Source organism: Gallus gallus, chromosome 1, assembly GCF_016699485.2.
Source record: "Gallus gallus isolate bGalGal1 chromosome 1, bGalGal1.mat.broiler.GRCg7b, whole genome shotgun sequence".
Lineage (NCBI taxonomy): Eukaryota > Metazoa > Chordata > Aves > Galliformes > Phasianidae > Gallus > Gallus gallus.
The window spans coordinates 47,228,301-47,251,755 of record NC_052532.1 but is presented as its reverse complement, the minus strand read 5'-3'; the positions used below and the strand labels follow the sequence as shown (position 1 = coordinate 47,251,755).

Genomic DNA, 23,455 nt, shown 5'->3' with positions numbered 1-23,455 from the left:
TTATATTTTGAATAAAGTATAATAGTGAAGTAGTGAAAATTTCTTAGCCAGTTAGAAGCTTGTTTACAAATGAAATGAATTAATGTTTTCCTCTTGATTTCAGGAGACAGCTGCAATCACTGGATGCATTATAGTGATGCCACTAAAGCCAGAAGTGGGTGGGCCCAAGAGTTATTAAATGAATTCAAAAGTAATGTTGAATTGCTTAAGCAGGCTGTGAAGGATCAAGGCATAGGTTCTCCTGACACATCACCACCTGCTGTATCTCCTCAAAAGCCACAAACAGGTACTTTGCTTGTATTGCTAATGATCTAATCTCATTAGCTATTAAAATTATCCTGAAGATGACTGTTGTTTTCATTGATTCCATCATTTTCCTACAGGCAAGGAACAGGCACTGAAAGGAACTTCCCAGCAGCCAAAGGGCAAACTGATGTCTAGTCCTGTTGTGGTTAGGCTTGCGGATTTCAATATATATCAGGTATGCTTCTTTGGGCTTAGAAAACTGGGGCTACTTTGACCTTGGCTGCTATGTAAATATATTTTTTCAGGGAGAGATCCAAAGTCCATTGAAATTGAATAGAGGTTTTTCCATTCATTATTGGATTAGACCTTTATGGACTTGCTTCTACTATGTTAAAATTGGTGGATATTTCCTTACTGACTTTATATTAGGTAATCTGTCACAATTATGTTTTAGGTGCAATTCCTGCCATCCCTCAAATCCTGACACTTCTACCCTTCATTGTTCTTTCTTAGGTACCTAGAATTTTAATGTGCTCTTCCTTTTTTTTTTTTTTTCATGCTTCACTTATTGCTATCTTTTTCAAAGTGCATAGATTTTTTTTTGTTTGTTTTTGTTTTTATGAAATGTTAAATGAGATTTTGTATTGTTCTCCAACACCTCTTTCACCAAGTGAGATTTTGAGTATTCTTTAACCATTATTTTTTATTTGTTTCAGTTAGCAGTTTCAGTTGCTTGTTTCTGGTGCAGACAAGGCAACTGGAGAAGGAATATAACTGTGAAACGGTAGTGGTATTGGAGGACCTACTCTAAATTTCAGATCTTAACTAATGCCTAGTGTGTTCCCTTACTCACTGTTACTTCTGCTTGCTCTTGTTCCTGTTTCCAGGGCTTTTAGCTGTATCATTTCTGTTAGCGTAGGAGGTTGGAGCTTGCTTCCAGGAGCCTTCATCTGGGTTTCAAGTGTTTTTATAATATCACTTTGTACTGTCAGTGTTTTCATTTGTCTTCTACTCTTCAAATGCTTGTTGTCTTCTCCTTCCTACACAGCTACCTTTTTAATGTTTTTAATATCATTTTTTTATACAATTCATGAAAAGCTATTTTTCTGGATAGATCTATCTGTGCCATTGCTTTAAATTTGTGTTAATACAGAGATACTTGCAATTTGAAAGCAGCTACATGGAGTGAAGCAGGCTTATAAAGGTTATCTATTCATTATTTCCAGTGAAAATAATACAAATATATCATCATACATTCAATATTAAAAACTTGTCTTAACTTCACATTAGCAGTGAGACCTGCAAAGTGCTGGATGAAAGAGCTTTGTTTTGAAAGCGTGCATTTTTAACTATGGTACGTTTCATGAAATTTTGAGTCAAATATGTATCAAAATGTGATCTCTTCCTTGATTCACAATTTACATTGGAAGAAAACAGAAGTGGTAGATTTTTGTTCTGTGATGTTTTGATTCTCCTGTAAAGTAGACCTTTGGACACAACTGAATTTATACATCCTGCTAGGAACATGTTGAACAGTTTGCTTAGCGGTATACAGTCCACAGTTGGCCCATGTGCTGGAATTTGTCCTTTTGGAAGTGCAAGGACATCATAACGCTTTTTGTTAACAAACTTATCTAGCTTATCCTATGCCATCTAGATATGGTACCCTTTTGGAGAGCTGGTATGCAAATATGCCATATCCTAACATAATTGCTTATATAGAAACTAGCGTTTCCAATAAATATATCAGTTTACTCCAGGCTTCTACTGAATGCCTTTGAAAGTGACCTGCTTCACAAGAGTGAGAGAGATTGGGTACCATTAATACTATATAGTTTTCTTGTGCAACTGTTCTGTGCAGACTCCTTCTACAGCAAGGCAAGTGGATATTTCTTGTTTGGGCTTTATGTAGTTGGGGGGTCTACATCTGAGAGTGGTGGAATGTTACCCTGCTAGGGGGAAAGCTTTGCAACTACAACTGCTTAATGATTTATTAAATGTAATGTATTAATGAAGTTAATCTTCTACAGGTCTCAACAGCGGACCAGTGTCGTTCTTCCCCTAAAAGTTTGGTCTCTTGCAATAAGAAGTCGCTTTATCTTCCACCAGAAATGCCAGCTATTCATTTTGAATTCACTGAATATTACTATCCAGATGGAAAGGACTTTCCTAGTAAGATACATATTGATACAGAAAAATATGTAAATCTTGTATGTAATTTTCACCTTTATGAAGCTTAATATTGATTCCAGGTTGACGATCAAAAATAGTTAATGGTTTTCTAAAATGAAAAGAACACAACACTGCTTCATTTCTGCTCCTCACAAATTCCTGTAAATACTGGGTTTTACAGACATTGTTTATTAGGTCTGAAAACACGCAGTGTTTTTAGTGAGACATTACTCATTCTTCACCATACACTGTTTCTGTAGTTACAGTGCCTAGCTATATAAAAACTCAAACTACTGTAGTTGTATTTAAGATGCAATGAAAGATCTGCAGGGGCTGATTTCATCTATGTGTTACAGGCTGTCCCTGTTCTATATTACAGAAATGTCAGTGATTTTCTTGGGGATGGAACACGAGGGCAGCAAATCTCCTTGGTCCTGCCCTTCTTTGGTAATGAGGACAGCCTCCTCCTCTCATCTGACTTCATTGTATTTTAGTAATTTAAAGTCAAAAATTCAATTTGTTGCTTCAGGTGAGGGAAAAAGTATCACTTTAAGCATCCCCTGTCGAAAAGAGTGGGTTTCTGTTACTCTGATGTAAAATACAAATGAAAATAGGACTCTATGCTTATTTCAAAGAAAGCAACAAATAAAACCCACAAAATCCCTAAATGTTTTACGTGTTCTAATGATTTTGTTTTGTCTTCTCTTTTAGTTCCTTGTCCAAATTTGTATGGCCAGCTGAATGCTTTACAGTTCACCCTGGATGAGAGAAGTATTCTTTGGCTAAACCAGTTTGTGTTGGATTTGAAACAAAGTCTTATTCAGTTCATGGCCATGTACAAGTTAAATGACAATTCAAAATCAGATGAACATGTTGATGTCAGAGTTGATGGACTAATGTTGAAGGTATAATGCCGTTGATGAGGAATTTTGAAGTTCTTTGGAAGAAAATACTTTTACTCTGAAAACTTATTAGCCACGCAGCTTAAGGAATAAGTGAACAAACAACCCATGCAGTAAACTGCACTGCTCTAAGAAAACTATGCATATATTATTTGAAGGCAGACTTCTTTCTTGGTACTAATTCATCTATGTCATATGGTTTTTTTCTTTTTTTCTTTTTCTTTTAGCTGAAGATCTAAATTGAGACTATTAACAAAAAACATTTTATTATGCTTATTTCACTGTGTTCAGTAAAGCTTACATTGCAAAAGAAAAACCTTGAAGACTAACATTAAAGTAACTATATTAACGTAGCAAAAGCCTCACATTTGCAAGGAACCTTTCTTGCTCCTCTGGTTGTAGTATGTCAGAGCTCTTTTGTCTTATTAGAAAATGTCTAGGGTAAAGAAACTACTCCATCTGAAAGCATTTGTACTTCTCCAAAACCCACTTCTACCATTTTGTTTCATGGTGGCCTTTTGCTGTAGTTCAGGTACAGAAGTCTGTTCTCTGCATGTTTATTCCAGAAGAATGGCATTAGATATTATAGCTGTACATCAGCTTTTTGTCTTCCTTGTCATCTTCTTTGAAAGCAAAGGTTTGTTAAGCCATCAGTTTTTTTTTTTCCTTGCTTGATTGGCATTGGGCATCTGCTTCCAAGGTTCAGAGGTGAAAAAAACATCTTTTCCATAATGTCCACAGGAGAGTTTTCAAAGGTTCTAAAAATTTAGCAGCTTATGAAAAGATCGTTGCCTTCCTAAGGTTCTCAGTGCATGTTTGATGGATCTCTAAGAGGGCATGATGAAGCGGTGCTGAATAAAAAGATTATTGAGGGCTAACAACCAGTCAGCTACAAGTACAGGCTGATAAGATATTTAATGACTGTATGTGAATAGCCCACTAAACTAAGAGAAGGTAGAACTAAAGTACCCATAAATTCCTCAAACTCTGATTCATATTATTTAATTATATCTTAATTGCATTTTTTTTCTTTCTAATGAGCTATGAATCTTTATTACTGGTGTGCATAATACTTGCATACTATACTTAATTACTACTTAGCTACATATTTGGTTATTTTGTTGAGTCTTTTTATTTAGATGAGAAGGCTTAGTCACTTCCATCTTTTAAGTGTCTTTAGGATGAATTTTTTACCCTTATTTACGGAATATGAAGATGCTATAACACAAGGTATTATCACTGATACCAGCAAGGTGGGTGTGGGCAGAGCGCAATATCAGATACAGGAACAGGCATTAAATACTCATTTCCGTTAAAACTCAAACTAAAGGTATTCAGGTTAAAAGTAAGTCTAGACTATTCACATATTTTGAGTATTTTTAGAGGTTGGAGTGTACTTTGATTTATTTTTTTTCTTAACAGAAAATTATGTTTTTCAGATAATTGTCATACTATGCCTCTTCTATATTCGGTATTGTTAGGGGTATTACCTGTGTTAGCCTATTTGGTTGTTTTTTATTTTACGTTGCAAATAAAACAGTGTAGTTCTCAGTGCAGGGAAAAACCTTATCTGACAAAGCAGATTTAAAACAACAGGATTAAAATTTGAAGTTCAAACTTATAAATACTTTGAATGCTTGGAGAAACTTTCTACCAAGCCATTTCTTAATTGAACTAAGAAATGAGGAAAATTTAGCCTAACATAGCTGTCCTGAATCTAAGTCCTTTGGAGAAGAAAAGCTTGAGTCCCATGTGTTTTTGTAAAAGCATTGAGTTTTAGGTATCACATTATCCCTTTTAAAAATTAGAAGAAATATAAATGGTAATTTCCAAGCCTAACTTTTACCCTTGTGTTGTGGATCGAGGGCCTTTTGTCTGCAATGAGGGGCTAGGCCCTACTCACTCCATGACACCTTGTTCCTTCATTAAAGTGTACTCGAGTTCTCATAAAATTATAATTATATTCCTATATTTTAGCTCTTGTGGTGGCTGCTATTATTAATTTTTTAATTGTATAGTTAATCTACATCTTTATAACTAGATGAAATATCTTTGTCTCTTGCAGTTCATAATTCCAGCTGAAAATAAACTTGAAATTCACAAAGATCAACCTCGTGCACTTTCCATTCAAAGTTCAGAGATGATTGCTACAAATACAAGATACTCACCAAACTGCAGACACTCTGATCTGGAAGCCTTGTTTCAGAACTTCAAAGACTGTGAATTTTTTAGCAGAACTTTCACAACGTTTCCTAAGTCCCAGAAGAATTTTAATCTCCTGCATCCAATTTTTCAGAGACATGCTCATGAACAAGATACTAAAATGCATGATGTTTATAAAGGTTATATCATCCCCAAATTGAATAAATATGCGTTAAAGACATCTGCAGCTACTGATGTTTGGGCCTTGCATTTTTCTCAGTTTTGGATAGATTATGAAGGAACAAAAAGTGGGAAGGGGCGACCAGTAAGCTTTGTGGACTCATTCCCTCTTTCACTTTGGATTTGCCAGCCGCTACGATTTGCGAAGTCACAAAAAGAGCTTTTATCACACAATCAGCCAGCTTTTAACATTCCAAAAAGTGAATCCAGTGATCTTGCTAATAGACTGCAACGCAAAAAACTTCTAAAAGAATATTACAGCAGTGAGACAGAGCCCTTGGCCAATGGCATTCAAATGACTCATTTCTCAGATACTTCAGGAGTGCTTTCTGAAAGCTCTTCCTCTGATGCAGATGTACATGTTCTTGTCCATGTTCAAAAACATGTAAGCATGCAGATCAATCATTACCAGTATCTTTTCTTGCTGTTTCTCCATGAATCTCTTGTATTGCTCCTGGAAAACTTAAGGAATGATGTAGAAGCAGTGACAGGAAAACCTGCAAAGCAAACAGATATCTGCATTGGGTTCCTATTGAAAAGTGCAGAATTAGCCTTACTACTCCACCCAGTGTCTCAGGGAAACCCGTGTAAGTCTCCAGTTGTGGAAGGAGGAAGTCCCATGGCCTCAGAGCTCTCTCCTTTGGGGAATGGGGAAGCTCATACTTCAGAAAACAAATCAGCCAATAATAAGATGGAACAATCTGGTATTAATAATATTGACTATGTATCTGACTGCAAGCCTGTGAATGCTGAAGTTAAAGGCGTTTTAATGGATCCTCTTTTGTTTAAATCAGACAGTACTATGGATTTTCAGAAAGGAACATCATTTTCAGATGATGCATCAGACAAAGGTTTGGGAGATACCAGTGAAGGAGGAAGCAGCGGGCTTTTTAGTAGAAGTGATTCAGAGGAGGTCTATGGACCTCTAAGTGACAGAAGTGGCTTGTATCATAGGGATTCACTGTCCATTTTAAGTAAGAGAGAAGATTCTACAGAATTTTTCATTGATAAAGAGGATGACAGAAATATGTTCTCAAATAAGTTAAATGAACTGGAAGGTACAACTGAAGCCTGTCTTAACCAAGTCACTGACTTGGAAACAGAAACCACCTTAGAATCCGAAGAGCTTGAAATCAACAAAGAGAAGGTGACTTCAGTTAGAATGTTTGCATCCCAGTCTTCATCAAGGTATAGAAGATCTAATATTAAATCAGTTCTACTGCTGTTTCAAAAGTATTTCTCACTCTTGTCCATGCCTTTTTGATAGCCATCAGTGAAAGAGGACCTATCTACCATCTAGTAGATAAAATTTTAAAAGTATATAAATTCTGAAGATATGTGGTAGCATTCAGTAAAAGATAAAGTGAAAGTAAAATTAATTGGTTTAAGCAACTTATTTAGTTGAAATGTTACAAAATATGTATTGAGAAAAATATTGACATGCATACAGGAATGCATGTTGTTTCTTTGCGTGATTGTTCCATACTAAAGGATTGTAAAATAATGTGTTGGTGTTTTCTTTTCTTTTATATCTTGCCTGGCTTAGATGACTTCTCTAAAGTAACTTCTAGGAAATTCCCTTAAGGTGAAAAAATAATTTCTTATGTCTTTATGTTTCAAAGTGCAAAGCCTAAGGACCGCTGCCCATCCAGCCTTCCTGCGTTCTCTGTTTCCTACAAGAATATGAAAAGAAGTCCATCACAGGTCTCTCTGGATACCATCTCTATTGATAGTATGATGCTAGAGGAGCATTTAGTGGAGAGTGATGGAAGTGATAGCCAAAGCTTTCTAGAAAAAGGTAAATATGCTTAACAAAATGTTTTAGAGCAATGCATGAAAATGTTGTTCGTTACTAAAATAATACTCTGATGGATTGTGGTGCAGCAAATCCTGGGTATGTTACAGCACTATTTCTGGTAGCTCCACTAGTGAGTAATACCAAGCATTTTCACAACACATCATCTCAAGGGAAAGCAATTGCATGTGCTACTTAGTAGTGCAACTTAATTTAAGCACTACGTAATTTTCATCTCTTGAGGAGAGCTAATGCATTGCAGTGCTGTGTTGGAACCCTGAATTAAGCAAATGGTTTCCTGCTTTGCTTTAAGCACTTGCTTCAGCTGTAAGTTTTTACAGACTTGTGCCCTGAAATACACTTGAAGTGGTAAAGGAGCTTCAATTTTAAGAGTAGATGAGGGGAGGGAAATAAAAAAGATTTTCACTAATACTTGTCATGCTACCTGGCAGATAATTTGGTAGTCTGCTTGCAGCTCATTCCTTATAAAGCAGTTCATACCTACTGACTGTGTAACAGCAAATACTTGTTTAATTTTTGCTCATCTGTGTGTGAGCCTTTGGTTCTGATCTGTGTGAAAAAAGGAATTTATCAATATAATAATTGTCTCTATACAGTCTGCAGCACTGTGGTCTTGTGCAACTAATGATGTAACTGATGAAGTAATTTTCTGATGTCAGGAAATATAATAAGTAGACATTATCGGTACCTGTTTTCTAATGAGTTCTACTTTTGAATTAGAATGACAATAATTTTTTCTATAGATTTATTGTTCTAGGCCAAAAAGAAAGAATAATAATTCTTCACTTGCAAACTCATTATATGCTTTGGATTGTAGGAGTATTCCTGTATATGTTGGAGTATGCTATAAAATAAATCTTCATATGAAGGTTATTAAAAATTGTCTTTTTAACTTAAACACTGTTTAGCTGCAAGTTAAGTCTGCACACTTCCTCGTTGTCAAGGAAACAATAACCTCAATGATCACTCTAATGAAAAATACACGTATATATCTCATTTCTTTAAACATAAAACTGAATTTTCTTCAAAGGTGCTGTATGGTATTCTAGATACACACACTTTGGAATCCTTAGCCTTTTTTCTGCTGAATTAGATTGATATTTGATTTAGAAAACTAAGAAAGGCCCTCTACAAATTTTCAGGCAATCCATGTAGAGCACCGTTTCATTTTTGTCACCACTCTGCCTTAATTGCATTCCTCTTTGTATGAGGAATAGATTTGGCAGTTCAGTCATAGGTACCTGTTTAATAAGCTATCCAGCTCATTTTTTAAAAATGAGTCTGTGTATGCATACAGTATCAGACACTGACTTTATTCTTAATGCAACAGTGATTCAGGCTATGCTGTGTTAACTTTGCATTTTTTCTGACGTGTGTGTGGAAGGTATTACAGCCACAAACTATCAAAGCCCATCCGAAAATGCCCATGAAGGAGGCACAGTGATTGAAAACTGTGATGGGTCATCTCCAGATGCCATGAGTGCTGCTTCAGAGAATGCCCATGAGACTAGTGAAGAAATGGTAATGCTATTGAATTCCATTGGAATACATGGTTTAGTAAATTAAAGATGGAAAATAGAGCAAAAATGAATACTTTCTGGGGGGATTTTCAAGTTGTTTGGGGAGGTTTTGTTAGTGCATTATGTAGGCTTGTAGATCTGGTGCAGTTAAGTACAAATGAAGATTATAATGCAAGTTTTGCTGAACATTCTCCATCCTTGTTATCTCCTCTGTAGCTATCATTAATAAATGATAGTAGCTATGTTAATCTAAAATGCCAGAAAATCTTTCTGTTTTAGTACATAGCAGTATTTTGTAATATGCTCTTAAGTATTGAATATGGTATTTATAAAGTTTTTTCATACTGAGTATAGGTTAACCATTACAACTCAAATGTCTGTTAGGTGGAGATGTTTCCTCAGCATATGTAGCATTCTGTAGTATTTGCAAATAGGAGCTTGCCAGTGGTCCTGCTGGCTCAGATGAGAGATACTTTTTGTCCAGAATTATGTCAGGACAACAGCCAGTATTTAGTGAGGATTTTAAGAACAGGGGATATAGGGAAATATCCTCTTCCTGAGACACCATGCAGGCACCACCTTTTTTTCACTTGCTTATCTTCTTACTCCTTCCTGGTCTTTACACTAATCAGTACTTCTTCATTTATATTCTTGTATCAGTTAAGTCCATGAACCAGAAACCCAGGGATGTATGGGTCAAATGAAATGGAGTGAATTTCATTTTCATTTAAAAATGAAAACAAATGAAAAAAACATAGCTCATTTAAACGATTGGTTCCTTCCAAGTAAGCTCTCGATCACTTGTGCGTATGAGTAATATGGAGAGTAAAGGACTGACTACTGTGCAGATTGCTGAAGTTTCGTATTCTCTCTTGGTTCTTTATCTTGGTCTGATTCAGCACTGAAAATGTATGGTTGTGCTTATGATAGGCAGGAAGTTCAGTGCGTCCTTAGAAAATGTCGGGTATGACACAGACCACGTATCGAGTGTGGAAAGTCTGTCTCAGGACTTTTCTGGCCAGTTCTGAATTGTTATGGTGGGTTATGAATACAAGACTCTTGTCTGAACAGACAATTGAACCACCCCATTGTCAATTCATTAGGTGCAAAAAGAGAAGAACAAATGAAAAAACTTTCTGTGAGCAAGAGTGATGGATATAAAGATTCTTTTCAAGAGAGGGGAGAAAGATTTAGGCAACTTCATAGACAAAACAATATAAATTCAATTTAAAATCTTGTTTTTTATCTTATTTTTTGTTGACAGATGTCTGTTGTGGTTTTCCAAATATTTGGTGTTAATGGTGAAATTGACATCAGAGGGGAAGACACAGAAATATGCCTTCAGGTCAATCAAGTGATACCAAATCAACTTGGAAATATCAGTGTTCGACACTATCTTTGCAACAGGACTGTAGGTAAGAACTAACAGTGAAATCTCAATTAAAAAACAAAACAAAACATTTATTGTATTGAATTCTCCTGATTAATTAATTTTTTTAAAGCTCATCTAAGTTGCATTTCATTTTGTTATTGTTTCATCAAGATAGAATTCTGTCACTGCTCTACTGATACTTTGCTTACTTGTACCTTGTCTTAGAAGATTGTTTCTGAGTACAGTTTTTTCTTTTCTCCAAGATGATTTCTTTGTGTTAAACTAAAGCCCACAGATTAAGCTAATTAATAAGTTATGCTTTAAGAAAAGTGAAAACTGACTCTTTACTAGGAAAGATGAGTCACCATGACGGCCTTTTTTTCCTTTTTTTTTTTCCTAGATCTTGATGGGAATGTAGTTTCGTGCCATGTATTGGCACAACTAGATGTATTCCAGTGTATGAAGTCAGAGCTGTTCTTGGGTGTGGATACATGTACATTCTCTGCCAGAAAACCCAGTTCACATACTGTGAGGTTTTTTTCTTGGCTTGCCGTATTGGCATGCCACTTTGTCACAGTTTGTTTTCCTCCCCTTTGCCAGCCTTCTACACAGATTGCTGGATACCAGCTCAGCTGCACTGTAGGGTTTTGGGGGTGGATCCCCAGTGCGCCTGCCTTCTGCTTCTGGTTCAACTCCTTTCATGGAAAAAAGTTACACCAGTGCTTGACTGCCATTTATTTCCAGCCTTTCAGCAGTATGGATTTTCTTCAGGAAGCTTGGCGATGCAGCCTTTGATGTCCTAGCTAATACAAAGTAAAACAAAAAATTTACTGGTAAGCTGAGTGGTTGCCAGCAGCTGCTGTCTGAGCAGCTGTTGCATGATGTTGCAATTGTGTTCTTGCATGTGAAGATGAGAGGGAAGGTCCAGCAGGGGAGGATTTATGTCTGATCAGTTCATGCATCAGCAGACAGGTTTGGTTATCTGTCCTGTCCTCCTTGTGAAAGCAAGAGAGAGTAAATAGAAAATACAACAACAACAACAAAAAAGCAACCACAACATGTGCTACAACTTTTTGTAGCTCTAATCCAGACAGAAAGGATTTAGGTATTAAAGTCCTGAAATATTCCTGAGAGGAAGAGAAACACGCTAGAGTAGAGACTGTACACTTGGCTATGTTGAACCTCATGAGGTTCTCCTGGGCCCACCACTCAAGCCTGTAATTTGATCAAGCAGAGTGTCAGTGTGACTTAGGAAATAATTGCCTGGTTTTCTACAGTTTTGGTCTGTGCTGTTTCTGGTTTAGAGTATCAAGAACCTGAATCTTTATACGCTGACACTGTGAGTGGTTACTATAGCATTGCAGGAGCAATTAGCAGTGTATCAATTATGCCTTTTAAAAATATGTTCACGTAGTGCAAACATCTTTTCTTTGACAGGCAGCCTAAAGTATGTCTGTAGAGACGTGATGTATCAAAAAGCTTATGTCTCATGAATGTAATGTGATCAGCAGAGACATCTTGGAATTTAAACCAAGTGCCTTGTGAACTGGGTGCATAATTTCAGAAAGAACATGAATTCTGTGAAATATCTTTTTTTTCATTTGGAGGTGTGCAGGATAAGCATTACTGAATACATTTGTTTGTTTGTTTTGTTTTGTTTTTCTCCCCAAGTTAGACATTACATGTATTGGTAATGGTAGAGTGTGCAATGCTTTAAACTGTGCAGGAATCTGTGACCAAGAAGCAATGTAGCTAACTTGCAACTCACCAGCATACTAGTTTCTTTGATTGTTTTTGTAATGCTTGCCAGGTAATTCAGAGTAGGTTATCTCTGAAACAGGGGTAAAGGGTAACAAACACGATATGCTTTATGACTTAATGTTAGTACACAGCAAAGCAGTCACCACAGGAAACCATAAGATCACAGGATAACTGCCCTCATTCCTTACCTTCAGTTTCAGCTTGGGCTGTTGTCTCTCAACTAAGAACCACTGTGAAGATCCTGGCTTGGTCTTTTTTATAACCTCATCCTAGGTATTGGAAGACTGCTTGTAGACTTCCCCTAAGCCATCTCTTCAGCTTTACTATAATTCTTCATATTTACACAACCAGAAATGAAGTAGGGAAGATTTCAATAAACTGCATGTCAGTAATGTGGGGAGAGCAGAAAGAACAGGATAAAACAGGCTTGCCAGTGTGACTTCCATCTACAAGAAGGGCCATAAGGAGGATCCGGGGAACTACAGGCCTGTCAGCCTGACCTCAGTACCAGGGAAAGTCATGGAGCAAATCATCTTGGGTGAGATCACATGGCACATACGTGGCATCCAGAGGATCAGGCCCAGCCAGCATGGATTCATGAAAGGCAGGTCGTGCTTGACCAACCTCATCTCCTTCTATGACTGGGTGACCAGACTGGTAGATGAGGGAAAGGCTGTTGATGTAGTCTACCTAGACTTCAGCAAAGTCTTTGACACAGTCTTTCACAGTATTCTCCTGGGGAAACTGGCTGCCCATGGCCTGGACAGGATGCCCGTGGCCCTTCTTTGGATGAGGAACTGGATAGAGGTCCGTGCCCAATGGGTAATAGTTAATGGAGTTAAGTACAGCTGGCAACTCATTACAAGTGGTGTCTCCCAGGGATCAGTACTGGGGCCCATCTTGTTTAATATCTTTATGGATAACCTATATGAGGGGGTTGAGTGTACCCTCAGTAAGTTTGCAGATGACACCAAGTTGGGAGGTTGCGTTGATCTGCCTGAGGGTAGTGAGGCCCTTCAGAGGGATCTAGATAAGCTGGATTGCTGGGCTGAGGTTCAACAAGACCAAGTGCCAGGTCCTGTACTTTGGCCACAATAACCCCATGCAGTGCGGTAGGCTTGGGGCAGAGTGGCTGGATGACCGTGAAGAGGAAAGGGACCTGGGAGTGTTGGTTGATGCTCAGCTGAACATGAGTCAACAGCGTACCCAGGTGGCTAAGTGGGCCGATGCCATCCTGGTCTGCATTAGAAATAGCACACCTGCCAGCAGGAGCAGGGAGGTAGTCATCCCTCTGTACTCAGCACTGGTGAGGCTGCACCTCGAGTACAATGTTCAGTTTTGGGCTCCTCCCTACAAGAAAGACATGGAGGCCCTGGAACGTGTCCAGAGAAGGGCAGTGAAACTGATGAGGGGTCTGGAGCACAGGCCTTATGAGGAGCGGCTGAGGGAGCTGGGATTGTTTAGTCTGGAGAAGAGGAGGGAGGCTCAGGGGAGACGTTATTGCACTCTACAACTTCCTGAAGGGAGGTTGTGATGAGGAGAGGTTTGGCCTCTTCTCCCAGGCAACAAACAGGACCCAAGAAAATGGCCACAAGTTGTGCCAGAGTAGGCTTAGATTAGACATAAGGAAAAACTTTTTCTCTCAGAGAGTGGTCAGGCACTGGAATGGCTGCCCAGGGAGGTGGTGGAGTCACCATCTCTGGCAGCATTCAAGAGGTGTCTGGATGAGCTACGAGATACAGTTTAGTGGCTTATGGTAGCAGTGGTAATGGGAGGACGGTTAGACTAGATGATCTTGTAGGTCCTTTCCAACCTTGTGATTCTATGATTCTATGAAAAGAAACGCAAATAGAAAGGAAGTTTTATTCCATCTTTAGGTTTAATCTTACCCACTTCTTTTTTCCAATTTCTAAGCTCCTATGTTTTGGATATGGCTGAAGTAACCTGCGGTTAAATGAAAAAGCATCTCTATGGAAAAAAAACCCTCATTTTAATTCTGCCTTCAGATCTGTTTAACAGGTGGATGCCCTACTAATATAAGCAGATATAATTCAGATGGTTTTACTTGAGTTACTTTGTTTTCAATTATCTTCCTAATTTCAGTGCTTGCTTCATAATATAATTGCTGTGAACATACGCTTTTTGTTATATAGATTATTTTGCTAGATCAGCCATCGCAGTGATGGATGTGACTTCAAAAAAATCCCTTGGGGTACTTATTTCTAGTGGTGAACCCTCTTTTTCTGAAGTACAAATGGATATTGGACTTATTTTCTCAGTATCTCATTACCTTAAATCTTTTATTTAATTTCTAGAACTGTTCAGTTGATTGTTGCAATTGTCCTTACCGGTTAAAAAGTCTGAATCTAACAAGAGAATGCCAGTTCTTTTAAAGTTTAAATCTACTGCTACAAATAACAGAACATATGGTCACGCTCTCTATCTTAATTGCTGTTTATGTTCCTGTGTGTTAGCAGGTAAGTTGCTGCATCAAGAAACTCTGCCTTTCCAAGAGAATACCTGCTTTTCTGAGAGTGTGAACTGACTTGCAAGTTTTTCTGAATTAAAATTGAAGGAGTTGGTGGGAAAAATATGAAAATAATTGCTTTTTGATTGTAAAGACATAGAGAAAATACATATCTTTTGTGTATAACATTACTTCTGTATTGTCTCAAGTACAATTACTTGTTATATACTGAAAATGTTGTACTTTTAGGTGCTGTGATTACAAAATCAGTCTGAATTTAGTATGTACGTGCAATGCTGCGTTATCCTGAATAATACTTCCAAAGTACTTTTGGAAAAGAATTTGGAGAATGGAGATGGAAATAATTGAACCATAATCGCTTTTTGTACATTGCAAAATTTTAATGCAAACTTTTTTTCCTTCTGCAACAGGTTCTGATTGTAAAGCTGTGGCTGGACCAGTTAAGCCATCACCCGAGATTAGTCTGAGATGGGAAAGCGGGCCTAGTGCCATCATACATTCTCTGCTGGCTGTAAAAAATGGTTTTCTTCAGTGTCACGTTGAGAACTTCAGTGCTGAATTTCTAACGTCTTCCCTCACAAACATTCAGCACTTTCTAGAAGATGAAGCTGTTGCGGAAGTGATGCCTATGAAGATAAAAGTTTCTAATGCGATCATTAATTTAAAAGTATGTTAACAAAGAGCTATTTAACTGCTTTAAGGAAATTATGTTTTCATTTCTTTGATAATAACTTGGTAATTGGAATACAGTTAACTTCAAAGAAACTGCTATCATGCTTTGTAATGTCTTTAGATAATACTAAAACAATTTAAAAATCCATAGATTTGGTTAACTCTGGTATGCCCAGAGAGGAATTCTCTGTGTGACCAAGCTATTTACATAAATTAGTATTTGTTATTTTTTTAAACATCCTCTCCTAGTCACATTTGTAGAGTGACAAAGTTTAGGAGTATTACAGGTAAGGTATTCAATATTTCTAAAGGCACTGTGGGTTTGGTTTTCAGTTTTTGTTTTTAAGCTAGGCTTTTTTTGATTAGCAAGGTAATGGTATTTTAATTACAAAACAGTTTTTTGAGGTTAACTTTCTCTTCTACTTTAAAGGACAGTTTTCGTAATGAAAATTCAGTTCAAAATAAGGAAAAAATAACAAGAATTCCAGTTCAAACCTCTTGAGTGCTGTTTCTCCCAACTCAGATTTTCAGGTTCTGCCCTACCTAGAAACAGTTACTAAATGCAGCTCTCCTCACCACTATAGCTTAAAATAGTAAGGCTAAGAGGACAGTGCTACTCAAGTCTCCTCTAAGACATTCTTTCAGACACCTAAAGGAAGTGGTGAGTTCTGTGCTGCAGAACCATTGGATACAAAAATGAGGACAATTAGAAACAATAATAAGAAAAAATCATTGTAACATTACTTTGGAAATTACTAATCACTCACGTAAATAATGAACACAGTGAGAACTGGAATAGTAGGTCAAATTCTGCATCTGAGGCTAAGGCCTTGATTCTGTTAAGATCGTTCTTGACTAGAACGTCAGCTGTTGCCTGTACAATCTTCTGCTCAGACTTGAATATCAGACTGCATCAGTGTTCCCTTCCTCCTTTTTGCAGCTTCGTCATCCCCTGAGGATCCGTAGGCAGTCCTTCAGGGCTATTTCTACAACAGAAGTAGTGCAAGGACATTAGTTAAGAGTGGATCTGTTCCCCAGATTCCAATGCATCACAAATGTGAATACTAAAGTGGAAAAAGGAAGTTTTTAACATACAGTCACCTAAATATGAAAATCAGGGTTGTGCTGGCTTATTGGCAAAAAAAGCAGACTTAGGCAAACGGTTCTCGAGAGAATGGCTGTTTGAGGTTGGGAATATGCACCAATAAACTGGCAATAAGATTCTGCTTGGCAGCGTAAGCACTGAAGTGCTTGCTCAGCAGTGCATACATCACAGTGAAGTTGCTTGTGATGGCTGACCAGTGACAGATTTGGCATACAGGTCATTCATTTTTGTATCATTGTTGGTAATAGAGAGCAAGGAACTATGGTTTAACCTTATGCCCCATTGTCTGTTCACTGCTGCATGTGTTCTTCTGAACGAGACTTGTTGCAGGGTGTTCTGTGGGGACAAAAACAACCTTCCTTAAACTCCTCTTTTGTTTTTGTACTTTCTGCTGCCATCTCAGTGATGTTCAAAATCTTTGACAGTTACACCTCATCCAGTTTCTTGCCATGTGCTTAATGATAATATGTATGCTTTTTTTACATTAACCTGCTTGACAGGGATAATGAACTATAAAGATTTCCTGGGAGGACCCCAAAGGAAGTAATTAGTGATGTTTTCCTTCCATTGAGTACAATAATGAACTGAATTGCAGCTGGCACCATACCAAACTAAATTCTAAAAAGGTGAAGTTCTGTTAAGAATGGTAGCTGTGCCAGTGAATCTTCAAATAGGTCAGGGAAAAATCAGATACTGTATAGTGTGGGCTTCTTATCTCTGACTCCGAGAACTCCTGAGCTAAGAAGTGTCTTCAGTTGGGATTAAATCTTAGTGAAATGTCTGTGAAAATACTTTGAAGTATTTTAACCAAACTGTATATATTGAGTTCAGCAGACTTACTTGAGAGATAAATTTAGGCCTTTAATATGATCCACAGGAAAATTTTTTTTTAAAAAAAAAAACAGAAGTACAGTGGAGATCCCATCAGAAAATTCTGCTCTGAAATGTTCCCTGTCAAGTTTCATTAAAGAAACTTATGTTTAATTTAACATCTTAGCAATTTTGATTTCCCAGCAAACTCATTTTTGGATACTTGTATATTTCAGGATGACAGTCCACGTGAAAATCTCAAGGCATGTGAGCTAGTACCCATAAAACTACATATTGACATACTCTGGATAGAAAGAAATGATGATGGCTCTTTCTTCATTAGAGGTCTGTATCTTTCTGCCACTGGTTAACTCAATATTATAATCCAATTATTGCTGATTCTGTTTTTGTATTTGTGTAGACGTGCCTAATAATGAAAAGGTAACTGGTGGTAATTTATGTCAGTAGTGCTGTGATAGACCTTAATTCTAAGTGTAGTCACACAGAAGAAATTTACCTTTTTGAGTAGTGTATTGTTTGTGGTTCACAACCTGCAGCTGAATTTGTCTGCAAGGAATATGCATAAAGCACCATCAGGGCTTGTTTCATCAGTACACATCACTTCATCAGATGCCCGAGATTTCTTCCTTGAAGAAAGTTGCATTTCTTTACAATTCAGCAAGACAGCTATCTGCTTGCTTTACGGTTTTTGTTGTGTTACAGGTAGCAGATAATCTTCTGTTTTACAGTATGTGCTATTTGAGAAGTTCAGTAAGGTGTTCTAAATTGTACATATTATGGTAGCGTCCTGGCTAGGATGAGTAGGTCTGTGCTGAGACTTGCATTTCAAATAGGGGTTTAACTTTGTACCTTTTATGAAATGTTTATAATGTGTTAATTTTCTTTCTTACATATATAGGCAAATAGTAAATACTGGTAACTGCTGTCTTTTACAGATGGGTCAAAATATCAGAGCAATCTGGTCCTAACCCTTGCTCAAAGCAGGGGCAGGTCTTGGGCGTCTAAAGATATTATATAGTATTTTATATTAGACATGGGAGGAAAGAGTAATTTAAAGAGATGATTTAGAAGGATGGAAAAAAAATATTGGAATATTAAGAAAAATGCCCTTGTTTAACAGTTGGTGTACAGCAGTATCTTTTAATAGATCATAGAGTGGCTTGGGTTGGAAGGGACCTCAAGGATCATCAAGCTCCAACCCCCCTGCCACATGCAGGGCCACCAACCTCCATATCTAATACTAGACCAGGCTGCCCAGGGCCCCATCCAACCTGATGTTATAGTGCACTTCAGTTAGGAAGTTTCCCTAATAGCAAGCCATTTAAGTTATTTTCTAATTTAAAACCTTGATTTTGCAGGTTAATTCCAGCATCATTAAACTTACAAGCAGTCCTCAGATCTGATTTGGACCTGCAGACATTACTGCAGTGGCAATATTAATAGTTCTTAAACTTGTGCCCTCCTCTTCCCCCAGTTTCAACACATGTTCCAGGCATCTGATAATGAAGATCTGAAATACAGTTATTCAAATATGCTTTTAGAATTGGCGAGCTCTGTTGTCTTTGTTGTGTAGCTAATTACTCAGAATGCATTCTCTGTAGTGATGACAGCACTCTGTATAACAATGTGATAATTTTCTCGGAGCTAGAAGATATGTGTGTTATGTCTTCTTACACCTCCTTTCCTTTATTTATTCCTCCAAAAGAGTATTTGGCTTCTTTTTCCGTTTCATTTCAATTTTTATATTTAATTTTGGAAGGTAAATATGAACACGCCTGATATTAAAAGTGTATTTGTTGAAGTGGCTTTAGTTTACTGCTGCTGCTGATTAAATTTTATTTCCAAAAAAAAAGACATAAATGTGAACACTACTCTCAAGCATCTTTCTGTGATACAGACAATCAAAGAGTAAACGACGGGTCAAAGATGAAGAATTCAAGTAGTGCACTGCAGCAAGCAACAAGACCTGCAGGACATAAAACACAGGATCAAGCCACGCAGACTACTTGTGAAATACCTAGCCCAGTTAAATCAAACAGAGATTCAGCTGACTTCATCAAAAATGAGGTATTAAGAATTCCCTTTTTTTTCCCCCCTTTTTCCCCCTTCCCTCGAGGTTGCTACAGTCATCACAAATGTTAGATTACCTGAGAGTGAGCCAGGGGTTTACTTCTGTTTAGAAATCTGTTTGGGTTGGAAAGTATAAATTGCAGATAATATAGTATGGCTCAGTACGTAGGCATGCAAAACGAATTTAATACTGCTTTCTAAATAGAGTGGCAGTACACTGCAGAGCAATTCTTTTCCTTTATATCAGATGGAGTTTCATGAAGGAGAAAGTCACAAACTATGTAATACTCCTCTCTTTCTTCTCCCCATCTTCCTGATTCCTGTACAGCACAACTGTCAAAGGCAAAGGACTGGATGGCTGAGTCAGGTTGTTACTAACCTGTCAGTCATATCTGGATTTTGAATTGATGGTGACGAAGTTCACGCATCAGTTTAGCTTTCTGGATAAGAATCCATTCTTAGACCTCAGAACGTAGTGTTACCTCCACTCTGCTCCAGAATGAAAACAGCATAACTGAAACATGGTATCTGGGGGTTTTGCATCAGTTCTTTCCATTTCTGCTGTCATTAACTGGGAATCGGTCACTGACCCCAACAGACCTTCCCCAGACAATGGATATTACTATCAGTGTATGTCACTTCAGAAGTTACTGTTGTGGATAATGTTGACAGTATGCAGAAATACCAATAACATGTTTTTCTAACCCGACTGTTTCAGCTTATTGAAGAAAATGAATGTCTCAAACAGGAATTAGCCAAAGCTAAAGCGGCTCTTGCTGAAGTCCAGATGGAAAAAGATGCCCTGCTTCATCGTATAAAGAAGATGAATGTTGATTATCAGTAGGACAGTGTTCTGTTGGTACGAGGCATTGCCAAGCACTTCAGGTGACTGCAACATCTGAAGAACTGTTTGCGAATTGCTGGAAGACATGCTTATTTGTTTTTGGTCACAAACAAAAGTTTTCTCATCACAAACAAAATGTTTTTGAAATAGATACTATTCTGAAAATGTCATTAGATACCGTAACTTTTTTCAGCCCATTTGAAACTGAAATGACTTTGGAGAAATCACTTTGTACCGTACTTTATTAATTTACTGAAGAAAAAAATCGTATCGCCTACTTTCGATATCATCAAAGGAGATGTTATTTTTAAAATGGTTGGGTTTCTTTTGAAAACTGGATAGCTCAGCAATGCAAGAAGGTGCCCAGTTGCTTAACTGAGTAAAGTGTACCATGCCTCGTTAACAAACTGTACCTCTGTTTGTTAAGATTATGTTCTAGTATTACTAGACGGTTTCTATATAGGAGGTTACATTTGCACTATGATGATATGTTAGATCCCCTAGAATAGTATAGCTACTGAAAATTAAAATAACCCTAAACTGGCCCTAAATTCTATGTAATTTGCCCAGAGAGGATTTTAAGAATAATCCTCTGGTGCTATAGAGTTCCATGTATCCTTTCCACACGTGCTCCTAAAATACCACAGTAAATGCTGGAGAATGTAAGTAAGAGGGCACTACTGGACTTTATTCCAGCACAAAAGCCCACAACATCTGTACAGCTGGTCTAATTTAGACGTTCACACATATGCTTTTCTCTCTCTGTGACGAGGAGATAGCCCTGCAGAAGGATCCAGCCGTTTGTGAAAGGTCATCTTAGAGCCATTTTGCATCCATGTCTGATTCTGTGAACTTCATCAGACATGCCCAAGGATTTGGTCCAGTGTATTTAAATATGTAAGGTCAATGCTTGTGGGGGGTGGGGAGGGAAATTCCTACAAGGATTCATTAATTGTATATTGCTTTTTTGATTATAAATATATATATATATACACACACATATATATTAAAAAGCTTTAGAGAAACATTTAATTACCCTATAAAATTGTGAGATTACATGAGATGTAATTATGCAATTTAAACCATGGGTGATTTGTACAAATTAATCAATTTTCAGCTAACAACTGGTACGAATGAATAAAAAAGCACAATGCTGTGAAACAGATTATCAGTGTGCTTCTGAACAGTGCTGGAAACAACATCAAATAAATGCATACCTGGAAGAGACTGTTTTTGCTAGAAGTGAAAATGACTGAATAATTTAACTGGTGACCTTGAATCTGACAACCAGGATCTTTGATTTACCACCACAAATTGTTTCTGCTCCATGGGATGTCCGGGGGATATTTTGTTTGTAGATACGCAGATAAATGTAGATATATCTCAAAAAGTATTTAGTACCCCATGGTTTGACTTTGTGTATTCAGGCTATCAAACTGGTTTAAATTAAACTGCTTTTCATTAAAACTTTTTGGAGGACACAGAATTTTCACTGCTTAAGAAGTTATTGAAAGTGTGTAATTTTAATCAAGGGCTCTATGGAAGAACTGGTTCAGGCACTATTTTAAAGCCTGCCTCTCAAAACCCGGAACTCCCTTTAATACCCATGGAAAATTTTATCTTATTCTAAATAAGGTGGAAAAAAAAACCACGTGCATGACAGCTTCTAATACAGAAACTTAATATGTGTATTTCAAAAGGGTATTTAAGACATCACAGTGTTAAACGCGGGTAGCCCAATTTACACAGATATCGTGTCAGATTCAGGGGAGGAGTTTTCAACTGGTTGAGTTGTGATTGGTACTCTGAAAGTTGGTAATTGTAACTCGGCTTACCCCTGCCAAGATCTAGGTAGAATTATTCTAAAGAAAGGAATGTGTGGAGTGGTTAGCAGCATGGTGCTGGAATAATATGTTGAGACTTGTTTAATTTTTAAACAGAAAGAGCAATATCAGACACTTCTTCCTTGTTACTGCACAAGCTGACGCCTGTTTCTGTTAGCAAACAGGAAAACCAAAAAACCCAGCCCAAACAAAGCAGCTCTTCCCAGTGCGGTACAGAAATTCTGTTTCATCTTCTTGCACTTCATTACAACAGAATACATTTCCGGACAGTTCTGTAGTAATGAGCGTAATACGCAGACAGTTCATCAGTGTGTGCTTGCTGGGTGGGCTTCACCTTACTGAGAGTGATGGTACTGTGCCACTCTAACATGAGTTTTGCCATTGAAAAAGTAACAAGAGAGGTTTTTTTGTACAAAGTTAAATGAAACCTTAATAGGTAATCCTAAAATTAGTAATTAAAGACCTCAGATCAAATAAAAAGGCTTAACTTGTTCTCAGGGCTCTGCTAATATTCATAACCTCCTTAAATCCTATGCGTGAAAAGTGTATCATCAGTAGTCTCTTGAATGAATCACGGCCTTTTATTCTGCAAACGGAACAGTTAGGAGAACTTCAGTGTATGCAGAAGACTGACTCCAGAAGGCTTGCAAGCAAGCTGATACCAAGTTTTATTTTACATTTTCTCTGGAAATTTAGACTGGTCTACTCATTAGCTTAACACTCTTCTGGCTTGTTTAGAAATACTGTTCCAGTGTCTAGTACAGTGTCAGATTGGCTGGCATTGAGGAGCCTATGCCCTTTCTCGAGCAATGTCATTGAAACATTTGGCATGCGTTGTTCCACTTCTCACAGTAACTCTTAACATAATGACAAGCACCAATTTTAAATCAAAGTTATACAGCCTTACAGAATGACTTCTTAAAGGTCTGCTGAAGAGGTAGATTTGTGTAGATCCTGGCTGCTCTCTAATGTGTCCGTGTCCCCATCCCTGCTTAATGACAGAGACTATTCCAGTCCTTGCATTAAATATACCACGACCTTTGGCAGAGGGAAGGATGGTGCTGGCTGGGAGAGAACTGCCTTCTTGGCCTGCCTGCATCTATTTTACCCGGTCCTGTTTTCCCTGTCTGTTCAGTCGTAAGCTGGCTCCTCTAGGAATGGACTTTGAGTCTTAAGCTGTAATCATATTTGATCTCTAAAGGATAAGTGCTAGCTACAGAACACTTCCTAAGACTGACACGGTGATGATTGCCTTTTTTCATATGAAACATGATAATAAAAACTTCTATCAAGAATCTACACTTCCAGAAGTACAAAATGTAATGATATATTGCAGAAGTGAGCGGCTCAAAGTGAATGGGTTTGGGGTGACTAAAAAGAATGCATTTTCAATACAAAAAATGTGCTTGTATTGGTCTAGTTCTGAAAGC

General features: G+C 37.6%; 1 protein-coding gene across 8 annotated transcripts in view; it reads left to right on the top strand.

Annotated features, from left to right (window-relative positions):
• Positions 1 to 21,667, top strand: part of UHRF1BP1L (UHRF1 binding protein 1 like) — a 54,266-nt gene extending 32,599 nt beyond the window's left edge. For 5 of the 8 annotated variants that reach the window (XM_046899011.1, XM_416170.8, XM_046899009.1 and 2 more), the window contains 12 exons: positions 104 to 286; positions 384 to 481; positions 2,277 to 2,418; positions 3,130 to 3,323; positions 5,386 to 6,890; positions 7,325 to 7,500; positions 8,903 to 9,039; positions 10,303 to 10,453; positions 15,070 to 15,326; positions 17,483 to 17,591; positions 19,165 to 19,334; positions 20,056 to 21,667. In XM_046899011.1, the coding sequence (XP_046754967.1) occupies positions 104 to 286; positions 384 to 481; positions 2,277 to 2,418; positions 3,130 to 3,323; positions 5,386 to 6,890; positions 7,325 to 7,500; positions 8,903 to 9,039; positions 10,303 to 10,453; positions 15,070 to 15,326; positions 17,483 to 17,591; positions 19,165 to 19,334; positions 20,056 to 20,181 (3,248 nt within the window). In that variant the 3' untranslated portion in view covers positions 20,182 to 21,667. Of the gene's footprint in view, positions 1 to 103; positions 287 to 383; positions 482 to 2,276; positions 2,419 to 3,129; positions 3,324 to 5,385; positions 6,891 to 7,324; positions 7,501 to 8,902; positions 9,040 to 10,302; positions 10,454 to 15,069; positions 15,327 to 17,482; positions 17,592 to 19,164; positions 19,335 to 20,055 lie in introns of those variants that run through there. The other 3 variants (XM_046899015.1, XM_040703244.1, XR_005861231.1) reach the window with 2 other exon arrangements.
• Positions 21,668 to 23,455: the final 1,788 nt, after the last annotated feature.